The 24,107-nt window shown below is 37.8% G+C and overlaps 1 protein-coding gene across 2 annotated transcripts in view; it reads left to right on the top strand.

The window, feature by feature from the left end:
- The window catches only part of LOC145252664 (ubiquitin carboxyl-terminal hydrolase 22-like), an 87,529-nt gene that overhangs the window by 48,075 nt on the left and 15,347 nt on the right, over positions 1-24,107 (top strand). Inside the window, exons 6-8 of one of the 2 annotated variants that reach the window (XM_080112437.1) lie at positions 4,961-5,108; positions 5,205-5,307; positions 20,055-20,266. In XM_080112437.1, the coding sequence (XP_079968563.1) occupies positions 4,961-5,108; positions 5,205-5,307; positions 20,055-20,266 (463 nt within the window). Of the gene's footprint in view, positions 1-4,960; positions 5,308-20,054; positions 20,267-24,107 lie in introns of both variants that reach the window. The other variant, XM_080112436.1, reaches the window with a different exon arrangement.

Genomic DNA, 24,107 nt, shown 5'->3' on the forward strand with positions numbered 1-24,107 from the left:
AATTACATTGATGGAAAAAGAAAGCATTCCAATGATGTTAATTTATTTTTCTTTTATGCGTTCAATATTTGTAAAAATGAAAAAAAAACGGTAAAAAATGACGACAGCAAAAAGGGAAACTATTTTTTCAATGTTTACATTTTATACATTACGTTTGGATATATATGCATAGTGTTGAATTTGATTGGATATGGCTGAAATTTTACAGGCTATATAAGTATAGGAGTCCATCTCTACTGAACTTTGATTTTTATTTTTATGACCACAGGAAGCAAAGTTACGTTTGAGCAAAGTTGACAAAGAATATTTCAAAATTGATAAGATAAATCATATATCATCCATTTTCATATAGATAATAGTTTCAGAATTATTTTCATGTATAATATGTAAATATTTGATAATTATTAATTGTGCGGAAATTTCTTTAAAATGTTATCTTTTAGAAGTTCAAATCTGCTTAAAGAGAAATGGCTTGCTTTTCGCTAACCATCACTGTCAGCGTATTAATGAATTTGTATTCTCGTTATAATAGAAAACTGTTTTTTCTGCTTTCGTTTTGAAAGCAAAAAAATGTTTACTTTTTATTCTGAGTTTTTCAATTTAAAAAAATTATCAAGTTTTTCAAATTTGATTTCCAAACAATACTATTTTGTTGTTTTTAACGCTTTTAGTACACATGTACTAAAAGCCTTAAAAAGTAACAAAATGTACTAAGTACATACATTTTTTTTTTAGTGGTAAAAAACAAAAAAAACAAACATATAACAAATAAAAGATATTTGTGCACTTATGCTACCATGCTGAAATAATAACATTATTATTTAGAAACCTTTTCTTAACATGGCGAAGGAATGGTGTTTTGTTAACTATTCTGTACTTTCACCTAACAATTAAATAAAATATATCATGAAACTTGAATTTATTTTCAAATCATTGTCAAGACTATTTTTCCAATCTGTAAAACAAACCTGTTTTTTTTATTTTTAACTGAAGATTTCTAAATAATAATAATTAGGTTGTTCAATAAAGAATTTCATTGGGATGCATTTTGTAAATTTTTACCTTGTTTACACCTTAACATTTTTCTTTAAAATGACTATCTTTTAAGGTTTTGGGGTATGCTGAAAACGAATATTGTATTAAAATTTTCAGCAAATAAGTAGCTTTCTGTCATTTTTGCTGGTGGCCATCTTGGTACATGTGTTTGTGCATAGTTTCTCGGGGTTACATTTGCACGCTCGCACGTACCCAGATGGCCAGCAGCGATAACATAAGAAATGACATTGCTTATTATCCTGAAAACTATTTATTTGCAGAAAATTTAAATGCGATATTCGTTTTCAGCATATCCTAAAACAAAAGTAATCATTTTAAATGTTAAGGTGGGAACAAGGTAAAAAATTACTGTTTCATTTCTTTGTTTACATAGTTGAATTTTCAGTAAAACAACAATAAAAATGAGAACAATTACCATCAACTGGTGAATATATAGTTGTTACTTATCAGGATTCCTGGTATCCTGGCACTGTGAAAACTACATCAAGGATTCATGTTGAGTATGATTTATGGTTGCATCTCAGAAAATAGGGGTGTATTTTGGGCCTGATAGAGAGGATTTACAAAATTAAAAATTGGATTGGCCCCAAAATGCATAAGTTCTGGTCGACTATGTGAATTTCCATCTTTTACGAAAATCCAAACTATATGGAAAATTTTCTTTGATTTATTTCTGAGATTAATTCATATCAGTCAATTATTTTTCTTTGAGGGGAGTAGTAAATACCGGCCATGAATGCTCTTTAGGCATTAAATGGCTACACCCAGATTAAGCTTCGGTGAGGAGGCAGGAAAATACCTGCTCTCAATAAAGCTATATTTAAATACCACTATAATACTTAGTTTTGTTCATGAATAGACACCCACTGTATGATACCATGCGGCAGTTTAAAAAAAAAAAAAAATTTATAATTCATGGCTTATGGTAAGGAGATACATCAGATTTGACTGCATAATAACAAAGAATACACAATTTTACATAAGAGTGCCAAGTTTCATTAGAATAGCTTGAAAAATAAATGGTGGCGAAATTACCAAATTTCTTGAAATGTTGAGATCCGTAATTTAGCCCACTTTTTCTACAGAAAAATGTCCACAGAAAAGCCTAAAATTTAGCACTTAAAATTCTCATAACTTTTGAACTACTGATGGTATTTGCATAATTCAAACGATTTTAAGCATCTTTTACACAGCTCTTTTCATGTAAGTTGATAAAATAACAATTATCTAAAAAGAAAAAATCAACTTGTAATGCTATTAGAAGATGACAAATAAGCACTAAACATAACTTGATGAATTTATGTGATTTTTGGAGTACAACAAATAAGCGCTAAACATAACTTGATGAATTTATGTAAGTTTTGGAATTTGACAAATAAGCACTAAACATTACTTGATCAATTGACTGTGCAGTTTTATCAAAATTTATACATAAATATATATAAAAAATTAATTGATCATTGTACACTATTGTTAGAGTAAGACATCTTTGTTTCATGTTGAGTATAATTAATTGATCACTTTATGTGATTTTTGGCATATGACATCTATGTTTTTTTTTTTATGTATTTTTTTTTTTAAGGAGATAATGCCTAGTAGGAAACTACTATATTATGGTTACTTGGTCTTTTGGCTAAGATCAAAATGTATTAAAAAAAAATGCACACATACACACACACACACACACATTTTACAAATTGTAAATATGTTTTTTCAAACACTGGGGATTTATTAGTTAGATTAGACTCCACAGAGTGAATGAGGTATTGTGATAAATGTTGTCAATCAAGAGTAAGACTCCGAAGTCAGCATCCTTACAAATTTACTCTAGTCACAAAGACCCTGTACCCTCCTCCTCCCCAATTTCTTATAGGGCCTTGTGCCTAAGTTTGTTTACGATTGTGATTTTTTGCTTTTATTTTTTGAATTTATTCATAATTTAATTGTAATATTTTTTCATGAGAAAATAAACTATATAAATTAGATCAAAGTGTAGTATCTGTTCTCAGCATTCCAGCAACATCCCCCACTTCATAAACAGAGTTTTAGTATAGACAGATATCATTTTAACTAATACTAAGTAAAAAAAGTGAGGGTAATGCTTGGGAGAATTGTCTTGTGAGAAGAAAATAGACACTATCCCCCCCCCCTCCATCGCCAAATAAAAAGAAGGTTTAGTAATCCTATTATAAATAATAGCAAACTAATATAACTGGCTAGTTAAGTTAAAGGGAAAGTATGTCATTTCCGGTAAACTAACTCTGAATTTTTTCAATTTATACATAAATACCTTGATTTGTTTTAAACTGTTTTTTCTTTTTATTGAAACTGTTTTTCATGAATAATTATCTTTCTACCTCATCATTTTTTGTGATTCTTGAATATATTACTCTTTGACATGCAACAATTATGTAGGTACCATTACTTGAAAGTCAATATTTTTTTCGGTTTTATACTGTAGAATCACCCAGTTTTTCTCATGTAATAATAAACACTTTTAAAGAGAGATGACATAATTTCTGGCAAAATGAGCCTGTATTTTTCCTAATTAATACATAAATACATTAAATTCTTTTAAAATTATGTAATATTAACATTGGAAATCCAGGGGAAAAAGGGTACCCCCACCCTTGCAAAACCTCGCCCAGTTAACTCTCAAAGAATGAATCTTTTTTTTTTTTTAATTTTGAAATATTATTCATCTGAGACTTTGCTTATTCATATGATACCAGGTTCATCATAGTTCGATGAGAATGAAAAAAGTTTTTAGCTGACATATGAACACACACAGACGTTTGCCCTATATATAATACTACTATTATTATTCTGATTTGTATCTTGTTTTTCTTTTTGCAGTAATGCAAATCAATCTAATAACCAACCAAATTTTTATAGTTGCTAGAAAAATATGAACATTTCTTCATAGAGGGAAAGTAGAGAATAGTTAGCAGACACCCCTCCTGATGTTAAGAATGGGTTTTTAATAGTAACATTATGTAGAAACTCATTCTTGATACGAGATGGCTTTGTTAACTATTCTGTTCCTACAGTTTTCTTATTTTGCATACCAATTGTCGATTGTTTTTAATTGTTTATGAAAATTTCAAGTAGCATTAATGACAAACAAATGCAAATGAGGTTTGCAAAAAACAAATCTTATCTCACAATTTTGAATCAATTACAAGAAAAGCATCTGAGAAAAATATTTAAAAAACCTACTCTTGTAATATATGCACCCACCCTTCTATCAAGTGTATTTTTACATTTTGCAAAATATATGTGGACATTACACAGGATTTTATAGTCATTTGAATAGTTTTAAAAAGCCTCAAATCTCTGATTAAAGGTTTAGAAATTTTAATAGAATTGGAATTGCTACTTATATCAGAATCGGAAATTATAACAGAATTGAGGGAATAATTTTAAAATTGTCCCATCACTAATTTTATATATATATATATATATATTAGAGAATGTGAGAAAAAAAACAATAGTTTTGTTGTGCATTGATCTTGGTTCTGTTACTGTCTTTGTCTAATTTGTTTTTATTTATAACTGTTTCTCTGAATAAACCTGTGGGACTCATTGTCATCATTAAATCATTGATAACAAATAATAAAGCTAAACAGGAAAATGAAAGCACACCAGTACACTGTTTATATTCTAACTATTGTTTCTTTTTTTGACGTTACTTCATTTGTTCATGAGTAAAAAAAACTGACTCTCATTTAAACTCTATCAGCCACATAAATTCAAATTTATTATTTATACTTAAATCCCAATATTCTTGTGAAAGAGATAAATTTTCACTTTTTTCCCAAGTATGAGTAAAATAAAATCTAATAGATGCCTCAATACTTATAATTATTTAAAAATGAAATATTAAATATATATGTTATTTTAGTTTTATTCAGGAAACCGTGCTCCACATATCCCATATCGTTTGCTACATCTTGTCTGGACCAATGCCCGACATCTTGCTGGTTACGAACAACAGGATGCCCATGAATTTCTCATAGCAGCTCTTGATGTTTTGCATCGACACTGTAAAGGTAAATGCTTTTTCCATTTTTTAGATTCTTTGTTTTCTTATATTGTTCATTTATTTTATTTTATTTTTTACAATTATTTTTTTCTTTCTTTTTTAGGGACGAATGGCCTTTCTTACAACAATCCTCATCATTGTAATTGTATAATTGATCAAATATTCACAGGTGGTTTGCAGTCGGATGTCACTTGTCAGGAGTGCAAGTAAGAAAATCTTTTTGTTTTTATCATAAAATAAATCTTGGTATCATAAGCATTTTTCTTTCATTGTCATACTCTCGACAATTGTTAGCTTTTCTGATGGCCATTTTGAATTTCCATATATGACAAAAATCTGTAAATTCTATCTTAGATTCCATATTTTATATTTTTTAAGAATTCAATGTTTTTTAAAATATGAATTTACTCTTAAATGAAATTTCTACAGATGAATATAAGTTTTTGTGTATCATATTTACTTTTGTGGGTAGCAAGGAGAAAACTATCCTTATAAAATATGTTTATGTAACAAAATGTAGTAAGCAAAAATCAGGAACAAAGATAGGAAATAGTCAGTTTTGCTCTGCACCGCCCACCTCTAGAAGAGAGGGATTTCTTGGCTGTAATAACTGTAGAGGAAGAAGAAGAAGGAAACAGAAAAAAAGAAAAAGACAAAAGAAAACTCGCTTCTCGCAGATTTGTGGTTTGTCACAAAGAACAATCCAACTGCCAGAACCACCTATGCACAATCTGCAGGACACTGCCTGACTGCTTCCCAGTGTCCTGCCATTATAGCGACCGGGAATTATATATTTGCATAATCGCATGAGAGCACATGCAATTCTGCGAGAATTGCATAGGGTCGACGCCAATAAAAACCCATGAATGCCATCTTGGAACTCTCTTCCACTCTCTTCCCCTTTGGCCCGCAACACAACAACAGATGTATCCGAGGTAAGATTCCCCCCCCCCCCATTTTGGTTATTGCTAATTCTACTACACTCCCCCTGATCTCATGATCACAAAGATGGCAGTCTGGTGGCGGGCGCTTTTGTCTGGTGCTCCTTCATAAAGGCAAGAGGGGTGGTCCTTCTTCTGCTTCTGCAGTATGTGCATTATATGGCTCAAAATCCTCTCCGTCGTCCTACATCATACTCTCTGTCCTTTCAGAAGACATCGTACTGTCTTCCTCCTCCTCTTCCTCCGATGTAACAGCATAATGGCGAGGATGCAGATCCTTCACATGGCGAGGAACACTGTCCACCAAAATCGATTGAGGGCTGATTACCTTGGTCACTTCACGATTGTCAAACCTCGTGGTACATCGATTTTGCAGTCTTTTGATCCACATGCAATCTCAAACCTGGTAAGAGCTGTTCTTGGGACCTGGGGATGCAGTTGTGAAATTGGTCTCCTTTACTCAAACTTCGTATCGATAAATCCTGTTGGCAGGCGCAGTAAAGGGAGATACGTCATCTCTGGGTGGGATGTTATACTAGTAGACAGCCTCCTGTATGGGACGGTGCATTTTAGCTGCTATTCGTTTCACTGTACGGTGACATCGCTCTGCTATGCCATTCCCGGCTGGAGCGTATGCACAACGGAATTGCAAATGAACTCCCCATTTATGTGCAAATGCTTGGAACACGTTGCTGCAGAAAGCTGTGTCATTGTCTAAAAGAATTTCATGCGCGAGCCACATTCGAGGAACATTGCCTCCAACTGATGACTCACACTTGCTGCATCCTGCCTCGCCAATTTTCTCCAAATGGAGAAACGCGATGGACCACAGTCTGTTAGAGTTAAAAAATGGAAGGGGCCATAATACGTGATATCCATTCCAATTCACTGCCAATTCTCGTTAACTTCCAGCTTTACTTTTCTCACTTGACCGGCGCTGGGTCAATCCTCACATTTCCGTATGACCGTTTTAACGGTTGCTTTTGTCAGGGTTGGGCAACTTTTCCTGACAAAGTAGGTAGTGAGTTGCACCCCCGGATGTCCACTACCTTTGTGAATAGCCATGATTTGACTCTCATCCAGCTTGTCTGTGTGAACCGTGCCGATCATCAGGTTAAGAACGTTTTTCTTTTTCATCGCCTCAAACTACCGCTGTGGTACTCGTGTCAATTGGTCTGATGTTTCGTGCTGATGGAACCAGCGTCACATCCACTGTCAGCTCGTACTCTTTCATGAGGTCCTTGAGAGTGCTTAGTCACCTCCTAATAAGCATCTTGTTTGCTGTTTTGGTGCGTACTCGCACCTTTCCAGTTAGTGTGTCTGAGACCCAATGGTATACGCAGACAGAATCTGTCTTTATGTGTAGCACCTTGCCCTGCCACTGAAGAGCCAAATTGATACCTTTCAATATGGCGTCCAGCTCAGCTAAGTTGATGTGTTGAGAGTCATCTTTAGGTCGCAGCCAACATGCGTCCTCCAACACAGCTGCACCAATTGCTAAGGAGCTAGTATCGACTCATACATTCAGCTCTTTATCGTCCTCACACCAATTTCCCAGGGCCAGATCGTCTTGCTGCACAGATTCTAAGGTCTCAAACATCATACGATGCAGTACGGCGTCTCTCGCTTCATCATCCCAACCCTTTGTTACCAAACTTACTCTCCTGAGTATTCCACAAGCCACACGAAGCCAACCACACACCGGAAAGTGCCCGACAAGTCGACCACACAGGGAGAACATTATTCATCGCGTAACAATACTGGGAGCCTCTGGAATTGCATTTCCTCGCTTCTACCGCAGTTCACTGCGTTCCATCCGGCCACCAATCCCAGCACCAGTGCACCGTCCTTTAACCTCTCCAGGTTTTTGCGCTCCAACCCGAACTGCGCTAGGTTTTTTCTTACACGGGGTTGCAGGCACCACGTCTTCAATGTCATCAATGTAAGCAGATGCTGTGCGGCCTACAACTTCTTCCTGGGATAATACTTCGCTGGCAGTTGCTCTCATTATCAGAAGAGCCACATTCAAGCTGAACCCCAAACGAGTCAGACAGTATCCGAGGTAAGCTCTTTATTTCCCCTCATTTTGGTTATTGCCAATTCTGCTACAGTTTATAAAAACAGTGTGTTTACTTCTATTGCTTCTGAGAAATTATCATCATAAAACCTCTATAAATTTGGAGGACACAATGAAAAGCAATAGGCTCAGTATAGATCCCTGATCTATTCCTAGTTGAAAATTAAGCTCTCACTAAATGGGCCCTAATTCTGGCATGACAACATTCCTGTATAATGTTTGAACAACTTTCAATTATTCATTTGCTTCTAATTTAAGCAACTCTGTCAGACAACATCTCTTGGCACTATAAAAAAAATACTCTCCCCGAATCCACAAAATCATAATACAGATTCTTTTTATGAAAGTACTTTTCTTGAATTAGCTACTATGCCCAGTCATAAAACCAAACTGTGCAATATAATATTCTACTAATTAATTTCAGTAACATGACAACATATAGAAACATGTAAATATTGTTTAGCTTACAGAATATATATTAATAAGTTGTTACAATGATTACTATCATATAGAACAATAATTGCTGTTTTAGATTAAAATTATTTTTATGAAAAATACTTTTAATTTGCCTTATTCTATTTCTGAAAAAAAAAATTTTTGAAAGTTTTATTAATGACTAGTATTGTTTCTTACACATATTTTACATTGTATTCTCATGAGTGTAAACATCCTTTTCTTTTTTTGTGAGGAAAATGGCTTACCGTACAAACATCCTCGTGTCTGTCCGTCCTGTGAGTCGCACACGTCAAGAAAGAAAGAAAGAGTCCATCATGGCGGCCGTGACGTTTTGTAGTGAATTAAGTCTCGCGAGATCATGTGTGCGTCCCTTATAAAAACAGGTCACTTGTCCAGTGGGAGAGGATCAAGAAATCATTTGACGTTTGAGAAGCGGCAAAATCAGTTGGGAGAATTTGTATGAGCAGTGATTTTTGCCTGTTGATCGACCGCAAGCTATTTCGGCCCATTTTTTTGCAATGGACAAGTTTAATCTGAGATTTATACCAGAGTTCGACGGCTCCTCCGCCGGACCCTCGGTAGTTGAGTGGTGGGAAAAAGCTGAGCTTGTCTGCCGGTTTTGCAAAATAAAGGATCCGATGCTTGTCATCCCATTGAGGCTGACCAAGAGGGCATACTCCGTTTATCAACAGCTCAGGGATGAACCAACTCTGGAGGAGGTTAAGGAGGCACTATACACTGCCTTTGCTATGGACCCTTTTATTGCCTGGAGGCAGTTCACCGGCTTGGGTTGGATGAGACGGGGGATGTCTACCTGGCGGATTTAAAGAGATTAGCTGTGCCATTGGTGAAGTAACTGAATGCATATTAAGTCGTGCTTTTCTCACAGGACTCCTGGACGACACCAGCCGACTGCTACGAGCATCGTCAAGGCTCAGCAAGATTGGGCTTCAGGAATTGTTAGCTAGAGCTCACAATATTTCAAAAGAAAAAGATGCGAAGCCGGTGCTAACAGCTGCAGAAGCATCTATTCCATTAGAAGATGGCGTAAGCTGTTATAAATGTGGCGGGCCAAACCACTTTTCTAGGGACTGCCGAAGCCGAAGCAGTGTAAAGGACCGTTGCAGCAAGCTAAGTCATGTAGCAAGGAGTTGTCCGGGAAACGGACAAAGAGAGTAAACTATAGCGCCAGTATTCTCCCCAGATCATTGACAAATAGGGCACTACCCACAATGAGAGTGCGCGTGAATGGGTATGAACGCTCGTAGACACAGGGTGCATGCAGACTCGTGCGCAAGGCATGCTGTGACGCATGGGACAAGAAGAGGATTCCAGTACTGACAGTTGGCGGAGGCATGCTAGCCTCTTGTGGAGTTAGTGTCATTCGTACATGTGTCGGTGATAGGCCTACAGTAACCGTACAAGCTCTGGTTGTTAGCGAGGACCTTCTTGGTTATGACCTGCTGTTAGGGATGGACGTTATCAAAGAATTGGGTGGGGTCCGTATTCATGGATGCTCTGGGTGCATCTATGAAACTGGAACGGCCTGACTTTCATGCGGAATTTAATCCGTGTACAGTTTCTGGACAGTTTCTTGGAAATGGACGGACGAGCAGCCACCCGAGAACTTGTACAATAGGGTTCCGGAATATAAAATTTCCCCTGGAGCTCGTGGAGAATATGATAAGGAACTACAGACTTGGATAAAAAATGGATGGCTAGTTCTCTATCTAGAGAAGGAATTGCCCCCCCCCCCTCCAGTTTCTGATCCCGTTAATGGCGGTCATCCAGCATAATAAACAGAAGGTGAGGCTGGTACTAGACTATCGGGAACTAAATGAGCACGTAAATCCTTTTACAGCCCGCGCGGTTGTATGTACTGAGAAGTTGAGGGAATGGCGACAAGCAGGATCTAATGTATCTGTGCGGATCTTCGTAAAGCATATCTTTTTTTTTTTTTTTTTTTTTTTTACATGGGGGTCACCACTTATCAAGGCCCGAAGGCCACTCAGGGATAAGGGTTATTGCGTGTACAGTAATCAGTGAGATAGTATTGTAGTAATCATTAGTATTATGGGTTTTGATAGAGTGTCTTACTTAAGGGGGCGGTTTGTTAGGAGTTTATGTTGGACTTGAAGACGTCCACGGTGTAGTCAGGTGGGAAACAGGCAAGTGACAGAGAGTTCCACTAGAGTGCAGCACACTGGGCCCAGATGGCTAAAGTTTGGAAATAGGAATGGAAGTTGTTCTGACTATGTTTTAATAGGTTTAAATTAGTTTTTAGGGATATAGATGGTAAATTGGGCCTACTGAAATCATTTTTAATCCATTTATATTACCATTTGAGCCCTTTCATGGGGAAAATGAGGATTTCCGAGCCAACGCTTGTTGCGGACGACGGCGGATAAAAACCAGATTTTTCTCCGACCTTGAATTTGTTATAAAACGACTTCCTGAAGTGCTAGAGGGTTAATTTTTTTTTTGTTTTCTCAGTAATTTTATGAGGATTCCAAAATTTTTATTAGATAAGAGCTAGGCGGATCGCATTCTTGTCAATTTTAGGATAGGATTGATGAAAATTTGGCTTATTTGTTGATCAGATTCCCCAGACCAGAATGAACAATAGTTATTAAATAGGATTTAATGAGATGATTGTAATTGCAATCAAAGTGCAATCCATTTTTTGTCAGTTCTAAACATTCAAGTAACCAACACTAGCATATAAGTCTAAACTGAATGACAAATAAACTAACAAGAAATCAATGATCAACATAGACTAATCAAGAAGAATGCCTTCGATGACACTCGCATACCACTTCTTAGGCAGACTGAACAGTCGACTGTGCGAGCGAATTGTGTGGTCAGTACCGCCACATTCAGTGCAGAACTTCTTCAGCTGAAACTGTGTTGCTATGCTGTTTATTCGTGAATCTGAACGTTCCAGAAGTCGAGCCATGGCATCTGTCAATTGTTGGATTGGGTCAGTTTTTCGTGTCCGAAATTGTAAGAAGTTCTGAATGTCCTTGTTGTTGGACTCCAGGCATTCTTCTGAGAGAGCACCAAGACCATAGCCATCATTCAGAGTTATCAATTCAGCAGAGTGCTGAAGGGTGCCATGTAGAGTGTGATTAATCAATACCCATGGGAAATTGTCACATAGATGGAAGGTTTCATCGCAGAGAGCTTTGAATTTTATTACATCAACTTTACGTGTACACGAAACAATGGACAAAACAGTCGAAAGTTGTCGGTGGAGAAGCATCAGGTTTTCCCGGTGTTTATCTTCAACCAAATTTTCAATAACATCAATGACTTCCTCAGAAAAGAATCTTCTCCCCTGGGGTCCATTCGTTGAAGTGCCTCCTTTACCTCCTGCGGTATTGACCATGTCAAGATACAGACCAGTCTCAGTGTAGATGGCTTCGAGAACTCGATCTTTTGCACGTCGAATGGGCTCCCCTCGCGGATCAGCATGTTGATAGTGTTGATAGTCACAGTTACACCGATAGAGAACCTTTAGAAACCATGTTGTTCCATTGATATATGAGTGTGTAACAGTGATGCTTGATTGATCAGATGTAGTTAGTGGTTGTTGGGTAAGTCCTTCACGTGTTTCGAAATCTCCATTTTTGGTTGTGATGGTACCGTCCTCTTCCACAAGTTGATTGTACAGTTTTAGAGTGTTTTCTGCCGACCTGTTAATTGGGAAACCTTCCAAAACTTTCTCTTTGTCCAATCTGCCTGTTTTGACTTGCACAGGATGCAGTCAGCTCCACCCAGACCAGAGATGAGCTTTTTGAACTTCAGATCTTTCATGGTGTCATGAATGATGACCTCCACATCAAACCCTTGGTCACCGACAGTAAGGCAAACTCCTTCTGACAATAAGTTTCTCATCTTCCTCATCTGGTCCCTGCTAAGTGTCAGCGAGTGCATAATAGCGATAGCCTCGTCCACTTCAAAGGAGCGTGCGTTCGTGATGCTGGAGGTAAAGATCTCATGACCGACTTTGGCAATCTTCTTCTCGGACTGAATGTTAATTCTATGAATCAGATAGCCAAGTAGCTGGGTGACACTCAATTCAGGGCATTCTTGTTGGACATAGTCACTGATGTGTTGAAGAAGAGATTCAGTTGTTTCCTTCTGCATCTGGGAGCCCAAATCAACAAAACTTTTCCTGCGTTTCTTTTGTGGTTCTACTGAAGGTGGACACTTTCTTTCGAAGTCGGTTGTTAATTTTGAAGCCTGCTCGAGGATTTTAGCGGTTCCCACTTTAGCATTTTTCAAACGCCCGAAACGCTTCCAACCTGTCATAAAGAATGTTGTCACTTCTTCACACTCCTTAATACCATGCGTGTCCATGAAATGTTGGAGATATTTTTTATACTCAGGAGATTTGTTTCTGCTGATCTGAGAAGCCACATCAATGATTGACTGGAAAACATGGTACTCAGAAACAGCTGTGCGATCATCATCTACAATTGATGCCATCTTTGATCTGTTGATAAAGATATACAGATAATCAATTACAAGATGATATTGATAAAGCATGAAACAGCATTATACTAACACTAGATAATGCCACGTTACCTCCCCTTGCTAATGATCTATGATCCTAATTCTAAATGCAGGCAAGTTGATTAAACTAAATTATCACAATCAACACAAAGAACACAAAATTGAATGTTAGCTATTTCCTATGGAATTCACTGGAAAGAGCTCAATGGAGGAAAGATACCATTTTTTTACAGAACTCAAAAACCTTGTTTTGTTCTTAAACAATGTGAATTTCAAAATTGTCGAAAAACCTTGTTTCGCCAATTTGGCTCCAAATATAGATAAATTGAATTTCAAGGTAATTTTTCAACAATAAATCGTATTCAAACCGCTAATAGTGACAAGTCAAACTGAACATTTTTTAAACCTCATCCTAAATTTTTCAAAACATATATGGTTTAGTATGTCACTATTAGCGGTTTTCTTGCTAATTGCAGGGTTATTCATAAATTATCGTGCATTTTTTGCAAAAAATATGGCTATTTTCGGTCATTTTTTGCTAATTTTGGATAGTTTTTTGGCCAAAATTATATATTAAATATAGTTTGAATGGCCTAAATCACATATCTAAAGGTATATTAGTCAATTGATGATACAATCATAAGTATTTTGCCTCTTCTACCATAGGAAATTCGTAATCTGAACCGATCAGCAATTTTTACCAATTTTTAGCTTTGCTGTAATCACATCGTTCCGCGACGCGACGCGTGACCGAATTTGGCATGATTTCAAATTGCGATAGAATCTCTTCATGATGTGCTAGAGACCTAATTTTTTTTTTGTTGATTCAGAAATTGGATGGAGATGACGTTTATAGCCGGTAAAAATCTTTGTTGAGACTTTTTTATTTTGGCTATTTCCACCTCTGGGCCCACTGTGTGCAGTTCTAAGAAAGAAGCTTTGCTCATGAAATCTACGTTTGGACTTAGGCACAGATAAAGAGTGGGGAAAATTATTGACAGTAGTTTCAGCCAGACGGGTGTTCCTCGTGAAAGATTGCCGAGGGGGGAGGGATTGGAGCTCAGACGAGCACCTGCCATGGAAATAACGATAAAACAAAGACAGGCTCGCAACGTCTCTTCTGTTGGATAGAGGTTGCAGGGAAGAGAAAAGGGCATCCCCCACTAAACCCCGAAGTCTATTTTGTACTCTGTCAAGGCAGGATAGGCTGTTTTTAGCAGCTCCTGCCCAGATGTGGCAGCAGTACTCCATCCTTGGACGTACTTGGCTTTTATACAGATAGAGAATTGCATCAGTAGTGAGATGTCTTCTGGAGCGGTAGAAGGATCCCACCATTTTCCCAGCGTCCCTGGCAACAGATTTGATGTACGTGTTCCATTTCAGATCAGGTCAAACCCAGAAGCTTGTCAAAACATGGAGCCTCCCCAAGACGAGAGCCATCCATTTCAATTGATGCCAGATGTGGATCAGAGCGTTTATGATGTAAAGATAAAGGCCTTTGATAGGGTATGGCATAAAGGTTTACTTCATAAGATCTCTAGCTATGGTATTGCTGGAAATGTCTTCTCAATTATTAAATCATTTCTTTCTGATAGCTCCATAAGAGTAGTAGTTGAGGGGCAAAAATCAGAAGCTCACAGTATTAATGCCGGTGTCCCTCAGGGGTCCATCCTGGGCCCAACTCTTTTCCTGATCTACATTAATGATCTTCCAAATCACATCCTTACATCATTTGTAGACATTTATGCTGACGACACTACCATTTATGGTAGCACATCTAAGACAGTAAACGACCAAGTTCTCTCCAATTCTCTCTCCTCTGATCTTGAGCACGTAGTTCAATGGGGTAAGGAGTGGCTGGTTACTTTTAATGCATCTAAAACCAAGCTTCTCTCTTTACATCATCAACATTCTGATCCACATCTGGCATCAATTGAAATGAATGGCTCTCGTCTTCAGGAGGCCTCAAGTTTTGACAAGCTTCTGGGCTTGACCATTACTCCTGATCTTAAATGGAACACGTACACCAAATCTGTTGCCAAGGCCGCTGGAAAAATGGTGGGATCTTTCTATCGATCCGGTAGATATCTCACTGCTGATGCTATTCTCTATCTATATAAGAGCCAGGTACGTCCAAGGATGGAATACTGTTGCCACATCTGGGCAGGAGCTGCTAGAAAGGACTTGGCCTGCCTTGATAGAGTTCAAAATAGACTTCGTAGCCTCGTAGGAGATGTCCTTTTCTCTTCCTTGCAACCTCTATCTCACAGAAGAGATGTTGCGAGTTTGTCTCTGATATATCGTTATTTTCATGGAAAGTGTTCGACTGAGCTTCAATCTATGGTCCCCCCTCGCCAAACTTTCACAAGAAACACTCGTCTAGCTGTAAACACTATCAATAATTCCCCCCACTCTTTATCTGTGCCTAAACCTAAACGTAGATTCCATGAACAAAGCTTCTTTCTTAGAACTGCACGCCTGTGGAATTGTCTTCCGTTTTCCTGCTTTCCGGCTGACTACAATATGGTTGTGTTCAAGTCTAACGTAAATAAGTTCTTGATGAGCCGTTCCATATAAGTTATCAAATTTACCAAATTTTCATTACTAATGATTACTATATTGTACAATTTCTACTGTACACTCTTTAACCCTTATCCTTGAGTGGCCTCTTGGCCTTGATAATATGGTGATGCCTATGTAAAAAAAAAAAAAAAAAAAAAAAAGATAGAAGCTTGGTTTTGGATGAATTAAAAGTGACCAGCCACCTCTTCCCCCATTGTACCACATGCTCAAGATCAGAGGAGAGAGAATTAGAGAGAACTTTGTCATTTACAGCCTTTGATGTGTTGCCATAGATGGTCGTGTCATCAGCATAGATGTCAACAAATGATTTAAGTATGTGTTTTGGGAGATCATTGATGTAGATCAGGAAGAGAGTTGGGCCCAGGATGGACCCCTGGGGAACTCCAGCATTAATACTGTGGGCCTCTGATTTCTGCCCATCAACCACTACTCTTATGAACCTATCAGAGAGAAATGATTTAATGATTGAGAAAACATTTCCAGTAATAATGTAGCTGGAAATCTTGTGAAGTAGACCCTTATGCCATACCTTATCGAAGGCCTTCGATATGTCAAGAGCAATTATCCTGGAAAGGAAACCTTTGTCAAGAGATTCACTAATCCTATGTGATATAACCGGTAGCACATCTGCTGTAGATCCTGTAGAGCGGAAACCATATTGCATGTCACTAAGAAGGTTGTTTTTGTTGAGGTGGTTGACTACTTCTTTATTTAATATGGATTTCAACAACTTACTCATGACACACAGGAGACTTATTGGTCTGTACTGAGAGGGAGATGACGTTTCACCTGAATTCTTAAATACGGGGCATGCTGATGAGGTTTTCCAGGTTTTTGGAAAGCACTTCTCCTTAAGGCAATGCTTAAACAGTTTTGTAAGTATTGGGGCAATTTCTGGTTGGAGCTTTTTTCAGCACTATAACTGGAATGTCGTCAGGGCCAGTTGTTTTACTAGAATCAAGGTTCTTGATTAGCTTGGCGATCTCACGCACAGATATTTGTATGTTGCATAGCGTGTTGTCTGTTATAGGGGGAAATATAGGGAGTTGATGGCGATTGTCGCATAGGGTAGAATTAGCTGCAAAGTTCTTGGCAAATAGTCTGGCCTTGTCTGATGCTGACGAGATGACCTCAGGTCCATTGATGATAGTTAGGATAGAACGCACGCTTCTGTTCAAGATCCTGTTTGCTATTTGCCAAAACTGGTGGGAACCAAGCTGCTGCTCAGCTACTTTGGACTGAGCAGCCTGAGCATATAGCTCTCTTGCATGTTTTATTACTCTTTTACAGTGGTTGCTGGCAGTCCTGAAAGTAGCTTTAGTCTCAGTACATTTATTACATTGGTAGCTATGGAAAAAGTGATTTCTGTGCACGATGGCAGCAGCACATTCAGGGGAGAACCATGGCTGGCTGTTAGGTTTTTGTTGGAATTATTTTGATGGTATGAATCGATCTATGCCTACAATTAACCATTCGGTCAGGTCTGATACTATATAGGACACATCCTTTTTAAACATGGAATGCAGAGGTAGGTCAGATATGAATGTACAGAAGCTGTCCAAGTCAGCCATAGAGTATCGATATACAGTACAGTGGAGAGGTACGTTTGAAGACTTATTACATTTCATTTTTATCTTAACTGCTACAACGGAGTGGTCAGAGGATCCCAGAGGTGATAGAACGGGACATGAACACAGCTCAGGGGATGTTGTGAGGAAAAGGTCTAGAAGGCTTGCATATTGACCGGGTGTCTTCAAGTGCATGTACATCAGTCACTATGGCCCTATCAAACGGTGCTCATCAAGAGAGAAAGGTATTGCTTAATCCGCATAGGATTTGGACTTAATGTGGCAACATCAATTATGCAAAGGATTGTGGACACTATATTGACTAAGAATGAGTGCATTCAACGGACAACATCAGCATATATTGATGATGTGGATGAAGAAATTATGCCTGCAACACGCGTAAAAGAACATCTTCACAACTTTGGCCTTCTCAACAAGGAACCAGAAAGGCTATGGGACGGTGCAAGAGTGCTTGGATTGCAAGTCTAGGAAGAAGATAATGTCCTGTGTTGGAAACGAGGCAATGAAGTCCCAGGTATCCCCTGTGTTTTCACGCGACGGAACGTATTTTCATTGTGTGGAAAGTTGGTTGGACACCTTCCTGTGGGTGGCTGGCTTCATATTGCAGTGCCATTCATCAAACGGAGAGCTTCTGACGTCACCACCAGATGGGATGACAAAATTTATGATGTCCCTCTCAATACAATGGTCAGAGAGGTCCTCACCAGAGTGCACAAAGAAGATCCAGCACGGGGCAGATGGTGTGTTGACAGCCAGGACCGTAGTGTATGGGTTGACGCAAGCTCTCTTGCCATTGGCATGTCGTTAGTCCATGATGGAGCCGTAGTGGAAGACACTTGCTGGTTACGTCCAGAAAAGGACTCCCAACACATAAACCTGACAGAACTTGATGCAGTGATCAAGGGAATGAACTTGGCAATCCTTTGGAAGACAACCACCCTGCGACTATTCACAGATTCTGCTTGCGTCCATAAGTGGATTTCAGACACTCTTATCGGACGGGCTAGAGTGCGAACCAAAGCAACGAGCGAGATGCTCATCCGTCGGTGGCTCGACACATTCATGAGCTTGGTGAATGAATATGCACTATCAATGGCGGTGTCTCTGGTCAGATTCAGCATAAACAAGGCAGATTGGTTAACAAGGGTACCTCAAAGATGGCTTGATGCCATAAAAAGAACTGTTGAACCTACGCAACCTCCCGGTGCCGCATCTATGATCCCTGGTCAATCTAATCGGATTAGGGAAATCCACCAACAAAGCGGGCATCCTAGAGTCAAGCAGACCCTATATTTCGCTAAGTTGGTTGAACTAGGAGTGCGAAGGGCAAACGTCATGGAAGTGGTCAAAAACTGCGTGGAATGCCAGTCCATTGACCCGGCACCTGTTTGCTGGGAAAAGGGAAAGACATTACTCACCACAATGGCGAGGATTTCCTGACTCTCATTGATTGCGGTCTGTCAAGGTTTGCCATATGGCGTATTGCTGCGTCGACAAGATACAGTCACTATTGTCTGTCAACTAAACAATATTTTTCTTGAATGTGGACCTCCAACAGAGATATTGCTTGACAATGGAGCTGCATTTACCAGTGAGCAGTTTAGGAAGTTTACTGACAGCTGGGGAATACATCTGAGGTTTCGATGTGCCCATGTACCTAGTGGAAATGGGATCATTGAACAGAATCATTGAATCGTCAAAACAATCGCGGCTAGATCAGGCTGCACAGTGTTTGAGGCAGTCTATTTGTACACTGTAACCCTGAAAGATGATATTTTGCCCTCTACGGTGCCGGCTGATACATTGCATAGGTATCATGTCAGGGTGAAGGGCATAGAGACAAACCTGCTGCCTGAACTGGAAGTAGCTAGAGAGAGAGAGTGAGAAAAGGGGTGTGTGGATCAAAAACCCGCAAGGAAAGTGCACGACAAGGTATGGAGTCGGGTGAGTCACTGAAATAATCAGCCCACAAGCGGTGCGGGTCGAAGACGTGCCCCATCATGTTAAAGACATACGGTTATTAACGCAACCATCACTAAACGACACGAGCGAATCAGTCAGAATCTAGTGAGGCATTGTTCTGGATTGCAGCACCACTGTCAGGCAATGACTTTGAGATTAGTAGCCTCCCAGAATATATAGAGATTAGTAGCCTCCATGAAGAGACAGAGATGCTCGACCCTCAGACCGCAGACGAAAACACAAGTGAAGATGAGGCGTGTGTCGTCCCCTCTCGAAGAAGCACCCGGCGAAGGCGGTCACCACCCCGTTGTCATCTCTGTGATCATGAGATCAGGGGGAAACATGGGGAAAATGACTTACTGTACAAATGTCCTCGTGTCTGTCTGTCCTGTGAGTCGCGTGCGTCAAGAAAGAAAGAAAGAAAGAGTCCATCATGGCGGCCGTGACGTTTTGTAGTGAACAAAGTCTCGCGAGATGATCACATGCGTGTGCCTTATAAAAACAGGTCACTTGTCAGTGGGAGAGGATCGAGAAATCATTTGACGTTTGAGAAGCGGCAAAATCAGTTGGGAGAATTTGTATGAGCAGTGATTTTTGCCTGTTGATCGACCGCATTTTTAACATGAAATATTTAGGGAAATACATTCACTGAATTGAGAAATGCAAAACTTATATAAATGAAACTATAATTTTATGATTTTTGTTTACCACTTTTAGTTGGTTTTATCACGAATATCTAAGAAACATTTTGAACAGCTAGTATTATTAGTTTTTTTTTCATAAAATTTTATTTCTTTTCATTTATTATCATTATTTTTTTCCCCAAGTAATGTATCTACAACAATTGATCCAATTTGGGACATCTCATTGGATTTGGGTCCTGGGCCTCCCTGCAATACTCCTACTACAGCTCCAAGCAGTACCTCTTCTTCCTCGGCTGCTGCAACCACTGCAAATATCACTTCCAACCTCACCACTGCTACTAACACAACCACAAATAATAGTACCAATAATGGTTCAACAAATTCTCCAGCCTCAAGTAAGTTGCTTAATACTGAGAATATTTTGAGTGTTTTCATCAGATATACTTATTTTCTTTTATTTTCTTTTATCATCATCCATTTGTGGAATACCAGTATTTCCAAGTATTATTAGTTGTAGTATTTACAAGCAAATATTCATGCAGACTATATTTACTAGTAACAAACTTGTCTGTTTCTATGTAAGGTTAGGTATGTGTAGATGTTTATATATTATTTCTTACAATAATTTATGTCTATAGTATGAATTATTTTAAGAATTTAAATTTAAGATTTTTCAAGCGAAGAGTTCTTTTACTCACATTTTGAATATAAAATAAAATGCATGTTCCAAGTGTCCGATATTCAAACAGTAATCTTGTATGTGTCTGTAATAGTGAATGTTATGGTTTCCTAATTTCTGATAGCAAATACTTTTATATATATAAAAGAATAATTATTTATTATGATAATTAATGAAGAAAACACTTTGAATTAATAGCACTTGAAAAAGTTTAAGGTAAACAATTAGTGTTATTTAAAAAGAATTTGGTCATTGCTATAAAAATAAAAATCATTTCTGACACACAATAAGCATTACAAAAAGTCTGTGCAATAGATATGACTAAAATAAAACATAAGATTTGCCCAGCAACAAAACCTTATTGAATTGCAAATATGCATCAACTGTCTAATAATATTTGAAATAGATTGAACACCTGAATAATACAATCTAACAGATTGTTACAATGGAACACACAAGTGTGTATGTGTGTGTAATATAAGTATTTGCTATCAGAAATTAGGAAACCATAACATTCACTATTACAGACACATACGAGATTACTGTTTGAATATCGGACACTTGGAACATGCATTTTATTTTATATTCAAAATGTGAGTAAAAGAACTCTTCGCTTGGAAAATCAACAATAATTTAGGCAAAATAATTTATTTTCTAATTAAATTATGTACAAAATATGCCAGATTTCCAAATATTTTCATAAAAAGTTGAATTAAGTTAAATTAAAAAGTAAACCTTAAAAATATATTATTTTAAAACTTATTGTTTAATTTTCAGAATTTTAATCATCCTGATTAGAATTCTGATAAGAGGTAGACAGTGTTTTGACTGCCAAAAAATCAAATGGTGGACCATTTTTATGTTAAAATTGTGCAGGAAACTAAACTCACAAAAACTTTGATATTTTATTTAGAATTATTAAATAATGTTCTTTAGTATTTAAAGTCTTTAACCTCACCTTTCCCTACCTCCAAATAAATGATATCTTTTTATTTTAGAGATTATATATAAACTGCCTGTAAAAATATCCGCAAAATAGTAATTAAAAAAAAACCCACATAATCTAGATTTTAGTACATCAGTTCAACATAAAATGATCAGCCACTTTCTAAGCTACAAGTGTTAATGATTGTCCACTTATCTTACTTTTTAATATTTGCTTTAAACACATTTTTATGCATTTTAAAAATATTAAAGACAAAATAAATGGACGCAGGATAAATCAACAACTCTGTGTTTATTTTACTATGAAAATAAGTGAAATGAAGCCTCTATAATTCTTTTGACATGTTAAAACATGTTAAGTAATGAGCTGCATATTTAAGAGAAGATATTTTCCCACTTCCTAAAGTGTGGCTGTCAGTTAAATTTTCACCTTAACATAAAAAATGCAATAGTGTTTGAATGTTAATTTGATATTAAAAAGAAACTTAAAATATTATCTTTGTTCATATTTTCCAAGACACCTATTACAAGTTGGTCAATTTAAAAATAAACAATAGATTACAATAATTGTTTGTCTTTTTCAATTTAAAATGTAGCTGATTTTCTTCTAGTCCAGAATATTGAGAAGTTTATTTGAGTGCTCACAAATGATTTTTTACAAATATAAAAGATGCAAAGAATTTTTGTTTAATAGAGATGTCAAAGAGAGAAAGGGTAGACATAGCATATATTCAATTGCTAAGATAAGAATCTGCTTTGGAAAGTCAACATTTTCACACAAAGAATTTTTTAGGATTTTCCATAAAGCATTCACATGTTTTATCATATTGCATGATATTACATTGTATAATGTGATTAAAAATTAGGCAAATCTGTTTGTGTGCAGTCTGGAGAGTGCCATGCAGACAAAAAAAAATGGCTGCCTTTCTCTTTATATGTTTGTGATGGTGTCACATGACATGCAAAAGAGATGTCTTGGGTTGAATATAAAAAGCCTGATTTTTCAGAGATAGCATTATTATTGATTTGGATGTCAGAGAAGCAAGTTTTGATAGCAGAATGTCGAAATTTGGAGTAGTGTGGTTTTGGCAGCAATGTGTTAACATTTTTTTTAAGCACAAGCTATTTTGGCGAATGGAGAAAATGGGAGAACGAGTAAGATTAAGCAGTGACATTCTGAGGCTATTAACTAGAGAAAGCGATGTGGTCACGTGGCTTAATAAGGTAAAGCTGCAAAAAATCGAAGACGTAGCCACATTGATTCCAATGTATTTGGAAGGGAATGCACTAGCAATTTACCTGAAAATGGGAGAGACAGACCAGACCAATTGAGAACAGGTTAAAGACTACATTTTTGGAGAGTGTTTTTGAAGCATATAATAAGCTTAGAAGAGTTACTTGGATCGGAGAATTGGTGGACGTATATGCAGCAGAAACAAGGTTTCTAGCAGGATTGGCTGAATATACTGGATGCAGCTTTGAGAAGACCGTTAAGCTGGCTATCCTGAATGGTTTTCCTGACCACATTTCTATTGAACTACGACTGACTGGGATTGAAACCATGGAGGTTGAGGAGATTGCTAGCAAAACATCCTGGTGAATTGGGGGCAGTTGCAACATCTACGGTAAACAATCCCAGCAGAGAGGAACAGACAGAAGACAGTCGTAAATTTACAGGTAAAAGCTTCAGATGTCAAGAACTTCACCTGATGAGAGAATGTATAGAGCCATGACCAGGCATCATCTGTTTTCAGTGAGATGCTAATAAAGAACCTAGATTCCAGTAAAGCAACTGGCCCTGATGGCATCCCAATTATAGTGTTAAAAAAGCTTCAACCAGAACTTGCTCCCATACTTACGAAACTATTTAAGCGCTGCCTTAAGGAGAAGTGCTTTCCGACTCCCTGGAAGACCTCATCAGTTTGCCCTGTATTTAAGAATTCAGGTGATAAGTCATCTCCCTCTCAGTACAGACCAATAAGTCTCCTGTGTGTTATGAGTAAGTTGCTGGAATCCATATTAAATAGAGAAATAGTCAACCACCTCAGCAGGAATAACCTTCTTAGTGACACACAATATGGTTTCCGCTCTGCAAGATCTACTGCAGATGTACTGACGGTTATATCCCACAGGATTAGTGAATCTCTTGACAAAGGCTTCCTTTCTAGGGCAATTGCTCTTGACATATCAAAGGCCTTCGATAAGGTATGGCATAAGGGTCTACTTCACAAGATTTCCAGCTACGGTATAACTGGAAATGTTTTCTCAATCATTAAATCATTTCTCTCCGATAGGCTCATAAGAGTAGTGGTAGATGGACAAAAATCGGAGGCCTGCAATATAAATGCTGGAGTCCCTCAGGGGTCAATCCTGGGCCCAACTCTCTTCCTGATCTACATCAATGACCTCCCTAAACACATACTTAAATCATTCGTTGACATCTATGCTGATGACACGACCATCTACGGCAACACATCAAAGGCTGTAAATGACAAAGTTCTCTCTGATTCTCTCTCCTCTGATCTCGAGCGCGTGGTTCAGTGGGGGAAGATGTGGCTGGTTACCTTTAATGCATCCAAAACCAAACTGCTATCCTTACATCATCAACGCTC

Source organism: Euprymna scolopes, chromosome 29, assembly GCF_053919585.1.
Source record: "Euprymna scolopes isolate OS-2025 chromosome 29, ASM5391958v1, whole genome shotgun sequence".
In the NCBI taxonomy this organism is placed as follows: Eukaryota; Metazoa; Mollusca; class Cephalopoda; order Sepiida; family Sepiolidae; genus Euprymna; species Euprymna scolopes.